General features: G+C 39.4%; 1 protein-coding gene and 1 long non-coding RNA gene across 2 annotated transcripts in view; one reads left to right on the top strand and one right to left on the bottom strand.

Moving 5' to 3' along the window:
• Window positions 1-5,872, top strand: part of LOC134299504 (uncharacterized) — a 33,715-nt gene extending 27,843 nt beyond the window's left edge. The window contains exon 2 of the long non-coding RNA XR_010006720.1: window positions 2,467-5,872. This is a non-coding gene — a long non-coding RNA (uncharacterized LOC134299504). The remainder of the gene's footprint in view (window positions 1-2,466) is intronic.
• Window positions 1-23,425, bottom strand: part of ano6 (anoctamin 6) — an 81,237-nt gene extending 57,812 nt beyond the window's left edge. The window contains exon 1 of the mRNA XM_003221267.4: window positions 23,159-23,425. Coding sequence (XP_003221315.2) covers window positions 23,159-23,243 — 85 coding nt within the window. The 5' untranslated portion in view covers window positions 23,244-23,425. The remainder of the gene's footprint in view (window positions 1-23,158) is intronic.
• Between the last annotated feature and the right edge of the window lie 286 nt (window positions 23,426-23,711).

Raw genomic sequence — 23,711 nt, 5'->3', positions numbered from 1 at the left:
CTTTACTGCATTTTCATACCTAAAAAATAAAAACAATTTCACAAATTATTTTCGTATGTATGAAGTGGGGAGATAAATTATATCCACCAAGCCACATGTAAGAGAAATATTTTCTCTTAAGTTAAACAAAGGTCTTCCAAAGTGACACCCAAGTGAAATTTTAGATTTAGGTAAAAGTAAAGATTTCCCCTTGATATTAAGTCCAGTCGTGTCCGACTCTGGGGGTTGGTGCTCATCTCTAATTTCTAAGCCAAAGAGCCGGCGTTGTCCATAGACACCTCCAAGGTAATGTGGCCGTCATGACTGCATGGAGCGCCATTACCTTCCCACCGGAATGGTACCTATTTTAGATTTATTCATTGCTAATGTGAATAGCAAGTCAGACCGCTGACCCTTCCCTCTTGTACTCTCCTTTCCCAGGGAATTTTCTCTGTTTAGCAATATATATTTTGTACAGGTTGAAAGGCATTGATAATTGTATGAGTAATTTGTCAAATACTGCACTGTACATCTAATCCCGACCTTTTCACGCTGTAAGTCTGAGCTCCTTTTTAAAAAAAATGCCAGGTGGCTGCCAACAGGCTCCAAGTATTACGTCCGGAAGCTGATGTTCCACAACACCCTCAAAAACCATCCTCCACCTTATTACTCTCCTACAAAATCTAATTATTTTATAATCAAATCCTCTTGTTAAAACTTTTTGAATGTAACATTAAAGGGACTTCCATCATCTAATTCGATATCAGCTTTCTTCCCAAGCATTATACTCCATGCACTTGCTGTAGATGTTTTCCTTACCTCGTAGATGTTCCATGTAGCTCTGTTGGCAGCACTATGCTATCTTTCGGCAAAAGATCTGAGGCGGGCATGGAGGAGAAGAGAAGGAAACCAGATAGCAAGGGCTTATTTTAACCTAAGGACTTTACTATGCAAATATTCATTCTCTCTGTGTGAGTAATGCGCAAAAAATCTTGAGGAACTTGATCCTCTGGATTAATACAAAGATAGGAAACTTCATAATACTTCATAGGAAACTAAAATGGGGAAGGAGATAACCAATCCCTTTCCTTTTCACCTATGGCATTCAAAAGAACGTTGACTGAGTATGTAATGTCATTTCTAAAGGAACATTTTTGCTCTACATTTTTCAGTCATATGAATTATGTGACACGAATTAACAGTATAAGATACAGGTAAAGGTTTTCCCTTGACATTAAGTCTAATCGTGTCCAACTCTGGGGGTTGGTGCTTATCTCCATTTCTAAGCCGAAGAGCCGGTGTTGTCTGTAGACACCTCCAAGGTCATGTGGCTAACACAGCTGCATGGAGTGCCGTTACCTTCCCACCGGAGCAGTACGTATTGATCTACTCACATTTGCATGTTTTCAAACTGCTAGATTGGCACGGCAAGAGCTCACCTCGCTCCCAGGATTCAAACCGCTGACCCTTCTGTCAACAAGTTCAGCAGCTTAGGAGTTAGATGAGTCACAACCATAATGAGAATGTATTCCAAACTCAATAGTGTGCTAACATTTTTATTATGGCCTCATTGGATGGTGTACTTTTCGGTGGCCACTTGGTGTTTATTTTTTATTTCTTACCCGCCTCTTCTCGCAGCTCGAAGTGAGTTTTAGCATAGTTAAAACACACCATTATTATAAAAATTCTATAAATTTGCATATTACATGTATTTCTATAAAAGATACATATTAAAACATTTATATAAAATACATACTAAAATACACAGAACAGAGATTAAAGCACAGGATACAGGTTTGAAATTCATAATTAAAAACTGGCTGGGTAGGTCTGCCGGAACATAATGGTCTTTAGAGGTTTCGAAATCCTGACAGCTCATTTAGCTGTGCTAGGATGAAGTCAGAAGTTTTAAATTAGGAGTTGCTACTACTAGATTTGATGTATGGCCAGATTAAAAAGAAAACAGGAGAAGATCCTACAACATATGATCAGAGTGGCACAAATTATTCAATTGTTTTAATTGCTTATGTTTTATCTTCCTGTATTGTATTTTGAATTGAATTTTTGCCAGATTGTGAGCCGCCCTGAGTCCCTTCGGGTGAGAAGGGTGGGATAGAAATGGCAGAAATAAATAAATAAATAAACTCCTATTCACCCTAAAATGGAAAAGTAATTTAATTCCAATGGTGGAGGATTGGATTCCTAAGATATGTAGATAACTAATCATTTTATTAAGGGACAAGTCAGTAGATAAGTGGGAGTCATTTTTGCAATTCCTATAGGACAGTGGAAAGAATATTACATTGTCAGGTTTTGAAAACTGTGGCTTCAAATTATAAATAGAAGTATATATATAGTTACAGTACTAAGTTTTCTTTGGTTCAAGATGGTTAATCTGGAAGTATAATTTAATGCTACACTTAAAGCAATGACAACAAAGTGGGAAATCATTTTTAACTTTGTGTATATGTTTTTGTTTTTACATAGGCATTCCCTGGGTTGGATTCGAACCGGCAACCTTCAGGTCAGCAACCCAACCTTCAGGTCAGCAGTCCTGACGGCACAAGGGTTTAACCCACTACACTACATGTAGGATGGGAAAGGACTGCATTTTTTCTCAGATAAAGCCAGAAACAACGAAGCTCTTATTCTATGGTAAATTTCAGGAAGGATATTATTCAGGTGGGGGCATGTGGAATTTACCCTAGATTTGTGTGGATGATCTCGAGGATGGACGTGACCTGAGGAAATAAATTGATGAATGGCACCACTGTAAAGCTGAAACAGTTAATCATATTTTTCAAAGGCTACATGGATTTCTTTTAAAAGTTGCACTGATGTAGAGGTAAACCTGCCAAAAATTAATGATGTGAGCTGCAAGCAAACTCACGTTCATTACTATGGGAACTATATCACATTTAAAATCCATTTAAATGGTTATAGGTCAGGAATCTGTTGAATAATGCATCTGTAAAATAAAATATCATGCTGCTTGATACCCAAAGGAATTACTCCAAAGTAAAAACATGAAATAGCATTTCTTTTTACTGTGCAAAAGCACTTAGAAAGAGCAACTAGTCTTAAGGCAATTTCCCTTTATTTATATGTTAAATATTCCCAATAAAAATAAAAATCAATAATTAGAAAAACTTCAGTGCAACCTCCTTATATATTCTACATGGCACAAGCCAATAATGATAGTCTATAAAGCCAGGACAACTTTTCACGGAGATAGATTAAGAAAAACCTTGGACAGCATTAGGATGTCTACAATTTCTAGTGTCACCTATATTATTTGTACTTTTTAAAGTTCTATGTTCACAAACAACTTCAAAATAAAGTGAGATATCTAGTTGTTGATATAACTAGATATAACTAACATTATACCAGGTTTTGATTTTAAAAATGAGGAATGGAAATTAAAGAAAATGATAAGCAATTAATCTTACATATTATCTGCTGGAAGAATTCAGTCTTTTATATATGTGACCAAGAATGATGAGATTACGAGCCAATGTGATATCCTACAGTAAATGAAAACATATGCCATTTTTATTTGCTTGTTTGTTTTTGTGAATTGTGAGCTAAGGCATGACTGAATTGTTAACTTGGGTTAAGAATCGATTGACTAAATTTGGAGAAAATAAAAATTGCATAAAAATCTATGTTCAAGGCATTCCTGTTTAGATCAATACCATTGGCATAAAAGATCCACTGGGGTTTGGTTCCAGGACTTCCCGTGGATATCAAAACCCGTGGATACTGAAGCCCCATTATTTAAAGTGGTCTAGTAAAATAGTAAGGAACCCCGGTGGTGAAGTTAAAGCACTGAGCTGCTGAACTTGCAGACCGGAAGGTCCCAGGTTCAAACCCCGGGAGCGGCGTGAGCTGCCGCTGTTAGCTCCAGCTTCTGCCAACCTAGCAGTTTGAAAACATGCCAATGTGAGTAGATCAATAGGTACCGCTCTGGCAGGAAGGTAACGGCGCTCCATGCAGTCATGCCGGCCACATGACCTTGGAGGTGTATACGGACAACGCCGGCTCTTCGGCTTAGAAATGGAGATGAGCACCAACCCCCATAGTTGGTCACAACTGGACTTAATGTCAGGGGGAAACCTTTACCTTTATCTTTAGTAAAATAGCACCCTTTATACAAAATGGCAAAATCAAAGTTTGCTTATTGTATTTTTTAAAGAAAGGTTTTTTTCAAATTGTGGATAATGAAATCCATGGATATGGATGCTGTGAAAATGTATCAGATATTGAGAATAATTGTGAAAGAGCTGAATGTATCAGATGTTGAGAATAATTATAAAAGGATGGCGACCACCAACATCTCCCACATGTAGGCTTCTAGAGACATCTGGATGGCCACTATTGGAAACTGAAAGCTAGGCCAGATAGACTAAAAATTAATAAGATATATCCCCAAAAGGAGGACACATTAACCTAACATTTGCATATAGAATCACGATTGGAAAGTTGGGAAAGGTAACATAATTGAGTCATTTAATCTCACCCTTTACTTTTGTCATAGCATGTCTGAATTACATGTGTAAATGCATTTAGCAATTCAGAAATAACTGTTATTGAAACATAAATACAGTATATCTAGCTGCAGTGGGAAAAACTAGAGGTGATAGCAGCTAACTATTGGTGAGGAATGACAAATGCCTTGATTCTCCCTTCTTATATACAACAGTGTCTCCCTTATCCAACATAAACAGGCCAGCAGAACGTTGAATAAGCAAAATGTTGGATAACAAGGAGAGATTATGGGAAAGCCTATTAAACATAAAATTACATTATAATTTTACAAATTAAGCACCAAAACATCATGTTTTATAACAAATCAACAGAAAAAGCAGTTCAATACGTGGTAACGTTATGTAGTAATTACACTGTATTTACAAATTTAGCACCAAAACATCACAGTGTATTGAAAACATTGACTACAAAACATTGACTACTAAAAGGCAGAGTGCGTTGGATAATACAGAACTTTGGATGAGCAAAGGTTGGATAAGCAAGACTCTACTGTATGTTTAAATAGAATCTGGACTGAAAATCGAATCAAATAAGAGAACAGTTGCCGGAAAACACATCAAACCAAGGGCTGCACTTTGTAATGTAGGACACAAGGCCATCCTAGCACCCTATATTGAGCTTGCAATATATGTTTTATTATCTGAATTGTGAGGTTTTAATATATATCTCACAACCTCTAAGGATGCCTGCCATAGATGTGGGCAAAACGTCAGGAGAGAATGCTTCTGGAACATGGCCATACAGCCCGGAAAACTCACAGCAACCCAAGGTTTTAATTATTAGACTATGAGAATCTGGGCTGTTTCATTCATGGGGATTTTTTCATGACCTTAAACAATGGAAAATAATGCATCTAGAAACACCAAATGGCTCTGTGTTCTGCCTATTTCATACACAAATTCTTTCTTGGTTTCCTTGTCTTCAAGCATAATCATAAAGAGAAAATTAGCAATATTTCTGTGAGGAAAATAGCCTTGTGAAAGAGACCTACATTAAAAGTAGCTTTCCACCGAATAAAGAATGTGCAGTATAGAAAGATGTTCTTTTGTTTGCTTTTTTGGCTCCTGACGTTATTTTTCATGCCAGCAAGTCACTCCAATTATTATTCTAACATGAGTGTAAGACTTTAATAGTGAAGCAAAGGAAGTTGTATATTAACCCCTCAACCCCTCTCTAGTACATATGCTCTGTTGAATATGTTTTGTTTGAAGTGCAATTGAATTGCCCTGAATTCCATCTGCAATTATTCCTCGACAGACATTCATTTTCAGTTTGCTGTACACGACAAGAAATGACTGGATTTTTTCCTTAATTGATGTATCTAGCTGGTTACTAAACAGAGAGAGAGGGAAAAAAAACTATGATGTTAGGGGAAACAAAATAAGCCATGGGAGGAACTTAAGCCCTTTGTGTGTGTTCATAAAACACAGATGGAAAATCTCACAGTATGAAAATAAAATTGAATATGATGCCAGCACAGTTTAAAAGGCCAGATGTAATATTAACTCATCATGACCAAGCCTCTAAGTAAAGATTACACTGTGTTCCCACAATTATGTACATTATGGTAGTGAACAAGAAATAAAGTGACGGATCCTTATTCAAGGATAATAAATTTAATTTATAGTAATTTGAGGTGGATACAGCTTATCTGTTTAGGACAATACAAGGTAACTGGTTCTCAAAGACCCACAGAGTTGGAAGTAACCGCATAGTCCAGCCCTTTGCCATCCAGGAAAAATACAGTCAAAGTACTCCTGACAGATGACCATCAAGCCTCTGGGGAATGCAGTTGTCCAAGAAGATTCTATATAGTTCATATAAATACACTGGTATAACCAGGGTTATATCATCGTTTGTGGCAGACTGGCCAGTGTGTCAGTTTGCCCAATGGCAGGTGGAGCCCCTTAAGCATCAGAAAATATGTTTTAAATGTTAATGGTCTTGAGAATATAAAAAGTTCCAATATTATTACTGGCAATCAATATTTTTAGACCTAGTCTGCCACTGTTGTGACCCACATCAGTGGCAGGCCCTATGAACTACAGCTTATAGAATGCAACTGCTTCCAGTGTAAACATTGAAGTATATTCATGAGAAGTATATTTTCAATGAGGTTACAGTCCTTCATACAATTACCTACAGAGATTATTGTTCCTTCTTTAGGGGAGAGTGGCATAAGTGTTGTGTTTCCCAATAGCACTTGCATGCACAATAAGATTAAAGGAAGATGCAGGAAGGACCAACTGATTTATGTTGCTTTTGTGGATTTCAGATTCTTAGAAAGCACCTGAAGATGTAATCCATGAAGGCTTTTTCTAAATTAAATCAGCTAATCTTAAAGATGTCACTAGATTCAATCCCTCCCCACTTTCCTTTTTATATTGAATCAGACTAACATAGCCGTCTTTTTGAAAATCTTGATAGGACTAACACTTTCAGAAATCTTGCTGTACAACTCAAACACCAATGCTTTACCCTCTCTATTGCTTTCTCGCTTGGCCTCTCTGAGCACAACCAGATGACAGGTTCAGCCCAAGGGATTGCAGTTAAAGTTCAGTTTTGTTCCCTTTGTGAGCAATGTCTACAATAAGGAAGAAGGTCAAGCAAAATGCTATTTGGGAGCATAACTGTAGCATCCCTATAGCCCTCCACATAATTCAAATCAATGTCAAAGTCAGAAAAGCAATGCTGTTAGCATGACAAAGGGGCTGTCATACCTAACCAAAATAATGATCTAAAGAATAAAATACAGCCATCCATGAGCATGTGAAGACCTGTTTCTTCTTTTGCCTGTGGATCCTAACACGTGCTTTCTAATATTGGTCTGTGGCTCAACACTTTCTGGTCCCACTACATAATATACAAAATGAAGAAATAATTTGCATAATGTGCTATTGCTGTTGCTTGGATTTTGAGAACTAGAATATGGCAACTAAGAATCAGCAAAAAAAAGAGGAAGATGCACAAAAAGAAATGTAGAGATTGATTAACTCCTGGAACCGGTGGGTATGAGAAGGAGACTTAAGAGATTTTTTTAAAAACAATTATAGGAAGTGAAGAGAAAAGAAGACCAGCTAGAACAGTGGTTCCCAACCTGTGGTCCATGGACCATCAATGGTCCCCAAGAACTAAAATATGATCTACAGCCTCACCATTACTACACTGTTGCAATGAAAGCAACTGGTTTCATGAAACCCTCTTATAGTGCCGAGGCAATGGGGATGTTGGGAGGGACGAGACTGACTACCCGCGAAAGGCATGACAACAAGCCTCCTGACTACTGCTTCTCCTCCCCCTCCCTCCCCCTGACTGGAGCTGTTCCATATGGCATCTGAAAGTGGGGGCGCTTCATTTTTAGGCCTGTTCCTGGGGTTATTTGGGGTCCTGATTCAGAAAATTGCATTGGATAGACCACATCAGCTCTAGATTATTAAATATGGTTTTCTGTGGGCAAGCAAATGGTGACTACTGGATGGCATATGTTCTGTATCAGAAATTAGAGCTGATGTGGTCTATCCAATGCAATTTTCTGAATCAGCACCCCAAATAACCAAACCGAATTTAAAGTTGACCAAAAACGTATTCATAACTCCTTTGGTACTAATGTTGAAGAGTGGTGCCTACATCAGTGAGTAACAGGGCATCAAGTTGGATATAAATATAAATAAAATAACATAAATTACAATATTGAAGACCTTTTTGCTGAGGACTTTTATTAGAAATTGTTTAAATCAAGCTGTTTAAAAATTACGGTCAGAAAATCCATGTTTTATAAAAGGTGCACATAAAAGAAGATCTGGTCTTAGAGAGAGAAGAATGATGAAGATGATACAAAACATTACTGAAACCTATTATTTCATTCCCACCTGAAATTACTATAGTAACCAACCACTTCACCATCTTTCATGTACTTATCTTCAAACTAATCCAGTGTTTCTGCGGAAAGAAAGTAAGTACTGATTGCTTTCCAACAAAGAATTAAAGAAGAAAGAAAAAATACAGATAAAATGGAAGACTGATTAAAATTTTGAGAAGGTGAATCAAATATTGGTTCTACATAACTTGTTAGCTCTCAACCATTTCTCTCTCTTCATGTGTGTGTAGAGCTTCTGGGAAATATTCTTGTTTTTACAAAGAATGTTCATAGTTAAATGCCTCTCCTCCTTTCTTCCCTATGCTATGTCTATCAGTAGAGTTTTTAGCATCATTAGCATTGGAATGGTGGCCAAGGAGGGCTGGAGAAAAACCTTTAAATTTGATTACTGTATTGGAAATCAAGCAAAAAGTGGAAGCAGGTGAAAGAAAGAAAAAAATTGGATGCATCTTGGAAGAAGTTTTCAAGTGTTTCTAGAACGTTCATTTTTTTCTGTTAATTTATGGTGTTTTACTTATGCTACCTGGTTGTTTCATTTCACAAAAGGTTTGCTGAAATGTACTGAAAATCTTATCTTTTCTGTGATTCAGAAACCTACCTTTATCTGTCCTTATTTCTACTTTTGGTACCAATTTTTCTGTTAAAGAAATTATGTATATTAATGGAGATATGTATAGACTGTAAAACAACTCGGATATAACTTAGATATGAGTGCAATAAATACTGTGCAGAAAACTTTGGTATAAACTGAAGAAACACACAAGAAATGTGGAGATATTGTTATATATAGGGTGAGTGGGAAAGTGACCTCCCTGCCCCCTGGCTCATTAGCTTTCATAACTTTGGCAATGTATATACTGTATTTGTCCATGCCCAATTTCACATAGCTTTTGCATCCAGATGTTACTGGTTTAGGACACACCCAGTCATATACAAATATCTCCCATGTCACAGCAGAAATATGTATTGGTCCTGGGACCATGGCTATAACAATGTTTCACTCTTAAGAATGCTATATTTTGCCTCCTTGATTTGACAAGTCTGATGCTCCACCCTTCTCCCTTGGGATGACAAGAATTCAAGTAATATACTTGCTGGAAGCTCAGACCACTACTGTCTAGCTGACTAACTAACTGTATATCTATTTCAGTTAGATACAAAACTTTGCACTAGCTTTACTCCCAATTTGGCATCCCCTTGGCTAACAGAGAAGATTGGTGTCATGGTCCATCAGAAAGCTGCCAGGTTCGAATCCCACCCGGGGAGAGCGTGGATGAGCTCCCTCTATCAGCTCCAGCTCCATGCGGGGACATGAGAGAAGCCTCCCACAAGGATGGTAAAACATCAAAACATCCGGGCGTCCCCTGGGCAACGTCCTTGCAGACGGCCAATTCTCTCACTCCAGAAGCAACTCCGGTTGCTCCTGACACAAAAAAAACAAAACAAAACAAAAAAAAAGATCAGGAGGGTGCCAGACTGGATAATAGTGCTTTGGATAATAGTGGAAAGAACATATGATTGCTTTTTAAAAGACTGGATATAGGTAAATAATTCAAACAGAAGGTTGTTTGGAGTGGCAGCTGCAAATAAAACAATACAGTAAAATCTCACTTATCCAACATGAAAAGGCTGGCAGAACATTGGATAAGCGATGTTGGATAATAAGGAGGGATTAAGGAAAAGCCTATTGAATATCAAATTACATTATGATTTTACAAATTAAGGACCAAAAACATCATGTTTTAGAACAAATAGACAGAAAAAGCAGTCCAAAAGACAGTAACGTTATGTAATAATTACTGTATTTATGAATTTAGCACCAAAACATTGCAATATATTGAAAACATTATCTAAAAAAACATTGGCTACCAACAAATTTACTACAAATAAAGATAGAATTGTATAAAATGAACTTGCAGTAGCAACACTGTCGGAAATTAAATCCATAAAAAGTTCAATCCTTGCTGCCTTGAGAAACAGCTGTGGATTGGGGTGGGAGGCAAACTGTGTTGGATAATCCAGAACTTTGGATAAGCGAATGTTGGATAAGTGAGACTCTACTGTACATAGAATACAGTTTGAAAGAAGTACCAAGGAAAGGAAATCATTAGTGGTGTTATCTTAGAGAAGATTGCATACACAAAAATATCCAAGACATAAGATCAAGATCAGAAAAAACAACATGCCATGAACTATCCAAAGTAACCAAAAGATGTTGCTCTCCTGCATTTTAATATCATAGGTGTGATATTTCATGCCTATAAACATCTAGGGGGGTACTAAATAAGTCAGCAATTGCTTTTGAAATGAATGTATGATATAGATAATGGGTAATTTCTCTTTCTAAATCCTACAGTGTCTTTATAAATAATTGAGGGAAGTTTCCGAATTATTGTATTTCTATCCTAGACAGTGCTAAACTTATCACAAAATTATTGGATCCAAACACTTTAGAAATCAAAATTAGGACCACTGGTCTAGGATTTGATCACTGCAGTGTTACTTCTGTTATATGTTTAGCTGATCCAGTTACTTGCAGACCAAAAGATATTTTCTTTAGAATTGCCCTGTGTTCGGCTCTACTCATCTTGCCATCAATTCTGCCCGATTTCATAGCCTCTGCCAAGAAAGACATCTCCATAATATGATGTTGACATCAAGATAGTGTATTCAAGGGAATGAATGTCTATTGTCTTTGCACTGCATGGTTTTAGACCAAGGATAAAATGTTCAGTTTTAATCTAATTAGACCATAGAACGTTTCCTCCCTTGTTTTCTGCTTCTTTTTCCAAACTTCAAATGGGGCCTGAGATGGGTTCATTTTAAGGAATGACTTTCCTCCTGTTACTATTCCACAAAACTGAGTATTTGGGTAATAGCTGTCCCATGGATGATTCTTTCTTCCCCGCTGTAAATTTCTGCATCTCTCTCACTATTACCATTGTTTTTTTTAAAATCACTTTCCACTATAATACTCTTATTTGTTCACTGAGGATATATCTGTACTGTGGAATTAGTGCAGTTTGAGACTTTAGCTGACATGGCTCAAATAATATGGAATCAAGGGATCTATAGTTTGGTGAGGTATCAGCACTCCTTGGCAAAGGCGGCTAAATATCTTGTAAAATTATGACACCCATGATTCTATAGCATGGAGCCATAGCAGTTAAGATGGTGTCAAACTGCATTTACAGTGTTGATGTATCCTTAATTTTGGTGGATAGTTGTCTCCTGGCAGAGTAGCAGTTGAACCATATTCTTTCAGTTCTGTAATAACGTATTTAACAGTGCTATAAAGAATGTTAAGCTTTGAGATATTTTTAATAATCTTATCCTTATTGCTGCTTTTGCTTAAATTTCTCTCAGATTTGGTTTGATCACTCCTGATCTTCATAATATTCTTTGTTTAGAGTGATCAAAGAACTGATGTTTGCTAGAGAGGTCTGCCTCTATGTCCAGTGAAGTCAATAAACTGTGTGAGGATTTTGGGGAAGGCTTTCTCAGGTCCCATCTACACAGCCATCTAATCCAGTTTGTGAACCCAGATTATCTGCTTTGAACAGGATTTAACAGCAGTGTTGACACATACAATCAAGTTGAAAGCAGATAACAGTTACGTTCATTTTACTTCCAGGTTGTCACACAGCACGATGTGGAAATATCAAAGATGAATAATTTTACAAGGCAGTATTCTGTGTGTCCATTTAAAGAGCAAACTGAAATTTCAGCAGAATTTATCATTAATTTTGTTCTGTAACCTTTGTTTTTCTCTCACACATAATACAGCAAGTATTATAACTTAAAGGGAGCCCCCAATGGCTCAGCAGGTTAAACCACTGAGCTGCTAAACTTTCTGACTGAAAGGTTGGTGGTTTGAATCTGGGGAGCGGGGTGAGCTCCCACTGTTAGCACCAACTTCTGCCAACCTAGCAGTTCAAAAACAATGTGAGTAGATCCATAGGTACCGCTCCAGCGGGAAGGTAACGGCGCTCCATGCAGTCATGCCAGCGACATGACCTTGGAGGTGTCTACAGACAATGCCGGCTCTTTGGCTTAGAAATGGAGATGAGCACCAACCCCTAGAGTTGGACAAGACTAAACTCAATATCAGAGGAAAACCTTTACCTTTATTTATTATAACTTAAACATATTTTTATTATAATGTATAATTATAATTATAACTTTGACATTCCTTTTCTAAGGAATCAATTCAAAATATGTGTCTTTTCATTCATGTCTCAACACCGAAGCAATTATGGTGGAAGAATCTAGCCCCATCCTCTTTTGTTGCAGCCTCTGAAGGTGCTGCTATCTGCACTGGAAGGATTTCACTTGTAGCTTCATTTTTGTTAGTTGCAGCTGAAACTAATGAATGTAGGCCCCATCTACACTGCCATCTAATTCAGTTCCTGAACCCAGATTACGTATCTGCTTTAAACTGGATTATATGGCAGTGTAGAATCATATAATCTGATTCAAAGCAGATTAATCTGGATTCAGAAACTGGATTATATAGTAGTGTAGATCCAACCTTAGACAATAATAGAAAACTGTATCTGGTTATTTCTCTGGCAATTGATCATCAAGGTCTCAAGCAGACTCTGGGGAGTTACTTGCTTGTTAAACCTTTTTGCTGGTTTTGAACAAGGGAAACAGCATTTAATGCAAACAATGCAGAATCGACAAAACATCAGCACCGTCCTTTGGCCAGCTCCAGAGCATAAAATACATTGAGCAAACTTTCGAACCCTGTGATAAGTTTGCTCTATGGTAGTGTTTCTCAACCTGGGGTCCCCTGATGTTTTTGGCCTTCAACTCCCCATAATCCCAACAGCTGGTAAACTGGCTTGGATTTCTGGGAGTTGTAGGCCAAGAACATCTGGGGACCCCAGGTTGAGAACCACTGCTGTAGGGCCAGTATAAATTGGAAAAACTAGAAGGCAAAAAACAACAAACAAAATTTCAGCTCCATTAGCAACGGAAAAGTAACTTGCTTTGAAATCCAGCTGTCCTTGCTGCATTGTGGATTTTGTTGTATATCACTGAATATGCTTCCTGAATTTGAAGAGCACTGCATACAGATTTCTTTCATTAACATTTACTTATTAAAATCTTCTAAATACAAAAAACGTTTTCCTTAAATGGAGTGTAACTGAGGAAGTTTTCTTTGTTTGCCAGCACAACTAGTATGACTCTCATATCCATGGGACCAGTACCTGAGATTTCACTTACTCATGTCTGAAAAAAATATGTTTTCTTACTTGGTCCTCCAATGGAATTATGTGGTATGCTTCTGCTAGACGTTGACCATACAGTAACACTGGAGAACCACAAAATGCTATAGGAAAGTTCTCTCTAGGCATTTTCTAGGTCCTCCAGTGTGGTTCCATAATATGTTTCCACCACAAGTCAGTCATTTCAATAGGTTTATCTGTGGTTTCAGATTTCCATTATAAGTCAAGGAATGTATCCTCCATGGATATGGGGGCCTTATAGTATAGATCCATTATTGTTTCAGCCACTGAAGTAGAAATGCCAGCAACAATTGTTCCTGCCAAGTTTTTCTCTATGAAAATGAAAGCAATCCCTTCAGAACTGGAAGTCAACATAGCCTGCTAGCACTGAAACTTTCTGGGCTGCCTTCTTAAATAAGGAGTACACAGTGTCAGAGGTGCCAGGGATTAAACCTGGGATCTTATGCATTCCTAATATATGGTCAACCAGTGAACAGGATTGATATTTGTGAGGGTTTGTAAAAAGACACCATAATGGAATGAGTTGACTGGAAAGGCATGTGGCGACAGCTGATTGGCTGAGCCAGCCAGGAGCCAGAATTCCGATTGGCTGCTGCCTCTATCTTGGTGTTGATACAAACGGTTTTAACTGCCACTTTCATCTTGGAGAGGGAGGAGAGCAGTTGACTGGAAATTGGTGAGGAACGAAATGGCTGCCATACTCTCTGAAGCCTGATTATTTATAAGACAAATGAGGCATATTTAAAGGGACTGTTTATTCCTATGTTCTCTGTGTGACTGCAGAAAGACTGTTAAATATTTTGTTGCCCTGTTTGAACTAAAGTAAAGATACTGTTAATTGTTGCACAAGGCTGAGTGATGCTTTATTATACTGCAGGGTTTATCTTGATTTAGAAACCGTGGTAAAGTTTCTATTTATTTATTTCTACAACCATCAACAATGGTCTACCAGTGAACAGGACTGATATTGCCATGTGGCATTCTTTGTGAGGCAGTTACTGGACACAGTGAGCATTAAGCAGGATCTACTCTGCCATCTCATCCAGATTATCAAAGTAAGTAATCCACATTATCTGCTTTGAACTGAATTATATGAGTTTACACTTCCATATAATCCAGTTCATAGCAAATGTTCTGGATTTTATATGGCACTGTAGATGGGGCCTTAGTTGTCATGGAAGGCCAGCACATGGTTAATTTAAGGTTAGGCAATGCATGACTCTCCAGATGTTGATGGACTGCAATGCCAATCAGATCTAGCCAGCAAAGATAGCTAGGGAATTGCAGTCCCGAGAGCCAGCTTTGAGACCTCTCCTACACTGCCCTATATCCCAAGATCTGATCCATATTATGTGCTTTAAACTGGATTATAGAGTCTCCACTGCCAAATAATCTGGGATAAGAAGATAATCTGGGATCAGATTCTGGGATATAGGGGCAGTGTGGAAGGGGCCTGAATTAGTTATTCACTCTATTATACATTTTCTTCACTTCCTTAGCTAAGGAAAGGTTCTTGTGAGATTTTGTGAAGTGTCAGAATAATTTGACTGGCTTTGAATACTGTGTAGCTTGACTTGGGTAAGTGGGAGGAGGGTAGCAAATAGTCTTGAGATTCTATATACACCTGCATCCAAACCATTAAGGTGCCTAGAATCAACCCAAAGAGTCTGCTGCTAGCAATCCCTGCTCCTTTACCTGAATATTGGGGATTGGATTAAGCAAATGGCAATATGGAGAAGGGGCAATATCACATTCCACGGTAGTACCTAGGAACATGCAACCTTGCCTGGAAATGTTTTGTAACATTTTGCCAGCTAGCTTTGTGTATGTCAAGAGGTGAACCAACAGGATTTAGTCTTAAAAGTGGAATCAGGATGGGCAGAACTGTTTGTTCAGATCCTCCTTGCTTTGCAGAGGACACAATAGTAGCTGTTTGAAGTACAATCCTTTTCTTGAACTGAAGGAAGTGAAGACAGGAAGGATGGTTTGCTGTGCTGCAGAAAACTTTCTCAGAAGCAATCTCAGATTTAAATGAGACATTTACCTGGAATAAAGCAATAGCTTGCCAACTGCAGGCTGTAGCTTCAGATTTTACACACAGTTGAAGGGTAGCTTGGAAATCTCAAAAGTAAATAAACAGAACCCTCCCCCACAGTTCAGTTCCTCTCGAGGGAATTACGTTAGCAACAAGACAGCATGATTTGATTATAAAACCACAGCAATGACTCAACCCACAGCAAAGGAAGTGGTGGCAAGCTTAGAGCCTGTCAGTTCTCATAGTTGAAAATTGGTTCTGTTTCTTGTCACTGTTACATTTTTAATCACATGCTTTCTCCAAAATATAGGGCATGGGTGAAAACTTGTTTGGGCAAACAAACCAATTTCTACACTTAATGTACCCACCTAATTGGGCATACTAATATTTTCCCAGTGACCCTAAAGTAATGGGAAAGTCATTTTGGTTTCAATTTTGGTTGCATTATCTGCATGTTCAGCATTAGAACATCAGAACCAAATGATCTGAAAACATGTCAGTTTTGGTTTTAATTTTGTAAAATTTTGGTCATTCATTTTTACTAGGGGAAGGAGGGGCCAAAGTGGCGCAATGGGTTAAACTGTTGTGTTGGCTGAACTGCTGACCTGAAGGTTGGGTTGCTGACCTGAAGGTTGCCAGTTCAAATCCGCAAGACGGGGTGAGTTCTCTTCTGTCAGCTCCAGCGTGCAGGGACATGAGAGAAGCCTCCCAGCTAACACATCCGGGAATGCCCTGGGCAACGTCTCTGTAGGCTGGCAATTCTCTCACACCAGAAGCGACTTGTAGTATGTACTCAAGTCATTTCTGACACAATAAAAAAGCTAGGAGAAGGTTTAGGGGCTAGAGGGGAAACATAGCCCTGACTGCTAAATTTAGTATACTTGATATATCAAATTATGGTAATTCTACCACTTTCCATTAATTATTTTTAAAAAATAATTGGAGCCCAATGGGCTTTAGATGTCTTCTGGAAGTCTTTGTAGGCTACAAAAATGTACTTTACTCATCTTTACTGAAGTTAAAAATGATGGCACGCCTACTATTCTCTTCCATTTGTGTAAGATCTGTTAGCAAAGTGATCAAAACTGTACTGAAAATAAAAGACTAATAAATATACTGGGACAAAATGACAGCAGATATATAAGAAAAACATATCCCTGTAGGCTTGTGCAGCCTTGACATTTCATTTAAATGAGGTTGCCTGGTCTGCACATTCAACATTAGCACACCAGGGCCCCATGATTTGAAAACATGTCCAAACAGAAGTGTTGATGCAGGTGCATACAAAGTAGCCTCAGGCCTTTTAAAATGTGGAACACTGCACTGCCTAAGATCCTTGCATATATCTAGAGTCAACGTTAAAAACCATGGCCACTTCTACACCACCATATAATCCAGATTACCAAAGCAGATTTTTTAAAATCGTGTCAGAAGCAAGTTCAGAATATACTGCAAGTCGCTTCTGGTGTGAGAGAATTGGCCGTCTACAGAGACATTACCCAGGGGACATTACCCAGGGCTGTGGCGCAGGCTGGTTAGCAGCTGCTGCAATAAATCACTCTGACCAAGAGGTCATGAGTTCGAGGCCAGCCTGTGTCAGGGTGAGCATCCGACAATTAAAAATAAAATATAGCCCCTGCTCGTTGCTGATTTTATGCAACCTGAAAGATAGTTGCATCTATCAAGTAGGAAATTTAGGTACCACTTATATGTGGGGAGGCTAATTTACGACACCATAAAAATAATCCAGCCACCATTGGAATGAGGAAGTGCCGTCGTAGTGGATGATGAAGCAGCTGCTCCCTCTGTGGCCAGAATCAAGCATACCCTCAAGAAGCTGGAAGATGGAGAAGGTTTAAAATTGCCTCTGTGTCTGTCTCTGTTCTATGTTATATGGCATTGAATCTTTGCCTTATATGTGTACAATGTGATCCGCCCTGAGTCCCCTTCGGGGTGAGAAGGGAGGAGTATAAATACTGTAAATAAATAAATAAATGTGTTACCATCCTGTGGGAGGCTTCTCTCATGTCCCCGCATATCAAAGCAGATAATCCTTATTATATGCTTTGAACTGGATTATATGAGTCTACACTGCTATATAACCCAGTTCAAATCAGGTAATCTGGACTGAACTCACATATTTAGCACAATCAAAAGGACACAACTTTTTAGATAACAAATGATAGCACCATTAGCTACCTTTCTGATAAATTTCAATGTTTAATCCAAGTAATTGGCGACATGAATATTTGTATGTACTATATCTAATTTTACTTTGTTACAAATTGAAACAAGGATGAGAAATCATCTACCCATTACAACTTTGATAAATCTAGACAGTTTCTACTGCGTAGTCTCCAAATACTTGCATGCATCACTGACAAATATTACACACATCAGCTGCCTCTTGTCTCTATTTTCTTTCTCTTTACAACTTAGGCAGAAGTAAAAGGTTTCATGATTGTAAGGAAGACTGATGTCAAACATACAGGCAGATGCACTCTGCAATTTACAAGAGATAAATGTCAGATTCAACTTACAAAGTGGAAGGAGAAGATTTAAAGAAAATGAGCCTTACATTCATTTTTTTTTAAAAAACACCTTTATCCTGTCATCTTTTGACTTTTATACCTTTTTACAGACTTTTACAACATTTCAAATTGCCACAAGCCAATGTTAAATCCATAATTTTGCCAGCAGAATGATGAGCGAAAGTCCTGCACAAAACAGTAGCGATTTCTAGATTTCCACATATCAACTTTCAATTTGTAATTATCCATATGAATAGTTCATGGTATTTTTCTGTTCCTGCTTAAATTTCTCCTATAGATGAATTGAAGGGGGGCAAATACCCTAAAACAGTGTTTTTCAACTTGAGGTCCCCAGATGTTTTTGGCTTACAGCTCCCAGAAATCCTAGCCAGTTTACCAGCTGTTAGGATTTCTGGGAGTTGAAGGCCAAAACATCAGGGGACCCCAAGTTGAGAACTGCTGCTCTAAAGCTACCAGATCTCATCTGTGGCATAGATATTGAGAACTGGGAAGCCCTGGCCCTTGAGTGCTCTAGCTGGAGGCCAGCTGTGACCAGCAGTGCTGTGGAATTTGAAGAGGCACGAATGGAGGGCGAAAGGGAGAAACTTGCCAAGAGGAAGGCACATCAAGCCAACCCTAACTGGATCGCCTTCCACCTGGAAACTGATACTGTGGAAGAACATGCGGGTCAAGAATAAGGCTCTACAGCCACCTATGTATCCACTGCCAAGACACTACACTTGGAAGGCCATTATACTTGGACAACAAGGGATCACCTAAGTAAGTAAGTACATCTGTTATTGGAAGCTGAGCTTGTCCAGTTCTGGTTAGTACCTGGATGGGAGACCAGATCACTAATGAATGCAAGGAATTGAAGGCTACATTTCAGAGGAAGTAACTGGCAAAATAATCTTTGAGTGCAGAACCTGGATCTACAATCTTCAGCAAGTCCAGGTTTGGTGCCCCATATCAGTAAATGGCAGTGACATGAAAGTGGATATTCTGACTCATGTGTGTTCATGTTATCACCATAAAATAATATAAAAGTGTGGTCATCTACATTTTGTTGTATTTGTGATGGATCCCAAAACCAACCCACATGGATATGATGGGCTGATTATATTCCTTGTCTGAGAAACCCTTTTGAAGTGCATGGGGTCACTATAAGTCAATAGTTGACTTGTAATCATATACGCACAAACATAGATGGATTGGACCCTTCAAATGTCCAGAAAAGCCATTCCCCACGTGGATAGTATTGTTTCAAACCTTCAGGTGATCTTTTCCCATATTCTATTCAGGAGGTTAGGTAATTAATTGTGTCTGAGATCGCATCATCGCAGGATTGAAACCCTAGCTGTGCATTTTTCCTTAGCGATGGCTTTATAAGCCCCTGTTTATATTCTTCCAGAGAAAATTACATTGTAACATATGGGAGCATATGCACTGTAATGTGTTCTGACAGAGCTAGGTGGCCCTTAGTTGGTACTGTTTTTATCTTTTTGATGAGCTAACAATTTTGGCACAGTTTTAGCAGACTTTGTTTTCATTCATGGGTGTTAATTGCTGTTTTCAGGGAGCAACAACTTGTTTGAAAAAGATAAGTGGCAAATGTGTGTGTGTGCATGAGTGCAATCATATGTATGCTTTCTCAAGTTAGTCTCAATGTATTTAATGAGGCTTTTTGATAATATGTATGCATAGGAATGCAATTGTAAATTGAACACATGAAGAAATAAGTGCTCTTATCTAAGTGCCCTATAACTCAGAATATCAAGGCAGAAAATCCTACAATATCTGCTTTGAACTGGGTTATTTGAGTCCACACTGCTATATATTCCAGTTCAAAGTAGAAAATGTGGGATTTTATTCAGCTGCGTGAAAGGGGCCTAAGACACAAAATACATTTTCTTATTTATTACACTTTTCTTCTCGCTCTACAAAACTGCTTTGGCTGTTAAATTACAGCCTGCCAAAACCGTAAAACCAAAACTTGATGTTGAAGCCAAGAGTGAGGTCCAAGCCAGAGACTGTAGGAGGCTTTTTGTTCTGTGAGCACAACATTATTTTCCAAAGATAATAACCTAATAATCTTCTCCTACTGCCCAAAATCTAATTCCAACACAAAGAAGTAAAGTTTAAAACCATTTTATCATTTCTCTTGAGTTACATTTATTTTTATTTCATCTAGCTTTGGTTTCACAAAGCATAGGCAGAACTCTATGTTCCAAAAGTTACAAAACATGGCTTTGAATAAATAAGGCCCCTACTGATTTTAATGGCCTTATGCAAGACCAACTCTCTTTTCCTGGCATCCGATGCTGTCCGATTTTGGAAGGGAAGTAGAGTAAGGACTGAGATGGGAGAAAATGAATACCAGCTGCTGTAGGCTATATTTTAGGGGAAGGAAATGCTAAACCAGATCTGAGTATTCCTTGCCTAACAAAACCCTATGAAATTCGTGGTGTTGCCATAAATCAACAGGCAACTTAAAGGAACAAACACACACACTAAAATCTAGTATTCCAGAGTCTTTCAAATAGGAAAAAAACAGTGTTGCTGAGTATTTCCAGACCATCTGATGCAAACACCCCTGTCTACAAACTTCACTTCCCCGCCCAATTCATCATTTGTTTTCTGACTCATATTTATTTGGAAGAGTGACAGCTTTCTGCTCTTTAAACTAACAAACTGAGATCCCAGCACAAAGGCACATTCTTTCCTAAGCCCATTGGCAAAAGACACACACTGCAGGCAGTTCTCTTTGCATACAGTTCTGCTCAAATCTCAGATCAGCCTTTCAGAAAAGGAGTGGGTGAAGAAGTGAATGGTGGCCGGGGACGGAGAAGGGCAAAGTTGAGGGCCAACTCCAGAGTCAGAACATTTTCCAAGTCAATAGGCATCTGCAGATGTCCCCAACTTTAAAGCCATCTCTTTTAAAAGAACCGGGAAGCAAAACTTTAACAATTAAAAAGTTGGGTTGCTGTGAGTTTTCCAGGCTGTATGGCCATGTTGCAGAAGCATTTTCTCCTGACGTTTCGCCCACATCTATGGCAGGCATACTCAGAGGTTGTGAAGTCTGCTGGAAACTAGTCAAGTGGGGATTATGTATCTGTGGAATGTTCAGGGTGGGAGAAAGAACTCTTGTCTGCCTGAGGCGAGTGTGAATGTTGCAATTGGCCAGCTTGAATAGCTTGGCAGCTTCAAAGCCTGGCTGATTCTTGCCTGGGGGAATTCTTTGTTGAGAGGTGTCAGCTGGCCCTGATTGTTTCTTATCTGGAATTCCCCTGTCTTCTGGGTGTTTTTCTTTGTTTGCTGTCCCGATTGTAGAGTTTTGTAATACTGGAAACCATGAAAATGAATGAAACCAGTGGCTACCAGTATTAAAAATTCTAAAATCAGGACAGTAAATAAAGAACAACACTCAGAAAACAGGGGAATTCCAGACAGAAAACAATCAGGGGTAGCTGACACCTCCCAACAAAGGCAGTAAGCAGCCAGACCTTGAAGCTGAAAGGCTATTCAATGCTAATCAAGTTGGCCAATTGCAACATTCACACTTGCCTCAGGCAGACAAGAGTTCTTTCTCCCAGCCTGAACATTCCACAGATATAAAAACCCCACTTTCCTAGTTTACAACAGACCCCATAACCTTTAAGGATGCCTACCAGTGATGTGGGCGAAACATCAGGAGAGAATGCTCTGGAAAATGGCCATGCTGTCCTGAAAACTCACAGCAACTCAGCGATTCTGTCCATGAAAGTCTTTGACGACTTTCACAACCGTGCACAGCGTCTCTCAGTATAAGCAGCCACTCACTATATTCATCGTCAGTTAGTCCGGGGTCAAAGCCAAAGTAGATTCAAACAAAAAACTATGCAGGGATAATCCAGAAGGCGTAGTCAATAGTCAAGTCCAAAGCTCCTCACCAACACATTCAAACTATATGTAATCCAAAGTCCAAAGTCAAGATCTAACACACAATAAGATACACAAAGTCATCCAACAAAGCTCCAAGCTGTAGCAAGTTCTTCTTGCAGTTCTTCTGATGTCTGTGGTGGAGTATCCATTGGCCTGTAGATCCTCTCACCTCTGCAGGAGCCTACCGTATACCATGCAGCTGTGAACAAGTCTACATAGGGACCACCAAACACAGCATTGCTCAAACACAAATCAAGGAACATGAAAGGCACTGCAGACTAACTCAACCAGAGAAGTCAGCCATAGCAGAGCACTTGATGGACCAACCTGGATACAGCATATTATTTGAGAACACAGAAATGCTGGACCTCTAACAACCACTATGTCAGACTACACAGAGAAACCATTGAAATCCACAAGCCTGTGGACAATTGCAACAGAAAGGAGGAAACCTTCAAAATGAATAAAATCTGGCTACCAGTATTACAAAAACTCTAAAATCTGGACAGTAAACAAACAACAACACTCAGAAGACAGTGGAATTCCAGACAGGAAACAATCAGGGCTAGCTAACACCTGCCAACAAAGGATCCCCTCAGGCAGGATTCAGCCAGGCCTCGAAGCTGCAAGGCTTTCCCATGCTAATCAAAGTTATTAATTGCAACATCCACACCTGCCTCCAACAGACAAGAGTTGGACAGGCATCCCACAGATATATATATAAACCCCACTTGCCTAGTTTCCAATAGACCTCACAACCTCTGAGGATGCCTGCCAAAGATGTGGGCAAAACGTCAAGAGATAATGCTTCTTGAACATGGCCGGAAAAACTCGCAGCAAACCCATGAAAACCTCCGACAACACATTGTTCCTTGTACAGTTTGGCTTCCAAACCCTTGATCATTTGGGTCCTCATTTTCTCTGGTCTAAAACTACAGTGAATATCCTCCAACCTCTCTCCACAAGCAAACACACACGCTTCTATTCCCAAAATCCCTGCTCCGACACTCACCGGTCTCCCCATCCTCTTCCTCGCCTTCTCCCCCTTCCTCGTCCTCCTCCTCCTCCAGCAGCACGTCTTGGTTCTCCACATCCATGGCGCCCTTTCCTTTCCAGGCGATGCCCAGAGCAAACTTGGGAGAAGCGCCGGGGAACGACGGGACCAGCCCGAGAGAGAGGAAAGGGAGAACTTGGTCCGAGCTTGCCTTCGAAAGAGAAAGCCGCCTGAGCCGCGCTGAAGGGGCGGAGCGGGACTTCTGCCTCGGCACCAAACTCACCCGAAGCCTTCGAAAGAGAAAGCCGCCTGAGCCGCGCTGAAGGGGCGGAGCGGGACTTCTGCCTCGGCACCAAACTCACCCGAAGCCCTGCTGCCTTGAGGCGTGAGAGGAGGCGGGAAAACGAGAGAGAGGGGGGGGGGGAGGTGACTCGGGTTGCCTTGGAGACCTTGAAGTTGTTGTGAGGGTGGAGCCCGTGTTGGGTTTGATTGACACCCCCCACCTTAGCGTCTCTCTCCTTTCCGGGCAAGTTCCCTCTGGTTGAGTGCCAAGAACTTCCTAACTGTGCTT

The sequence above is a fragment of the Anolis carolinensis genome, chromosome 5 (genome assembly GCF_035594765.1).
Source record: "Anolis carolinensis isolate JA03-04 chromosome 5, rAnoCar3.1.pri, whole genome shotgun sequence".
Classification (NCBI taxonomy): Eukaryota; Metazoa; Chordata; class Lepidosauria; order Squamata; family Dactyloidae; genus Anolis; species Anolis carolinensis.
The sequence above is the reverse complement of the archived record's forward strand: the minus strand, read 5'-3'. Positions and strand labels throughout refer to the sequence as shown.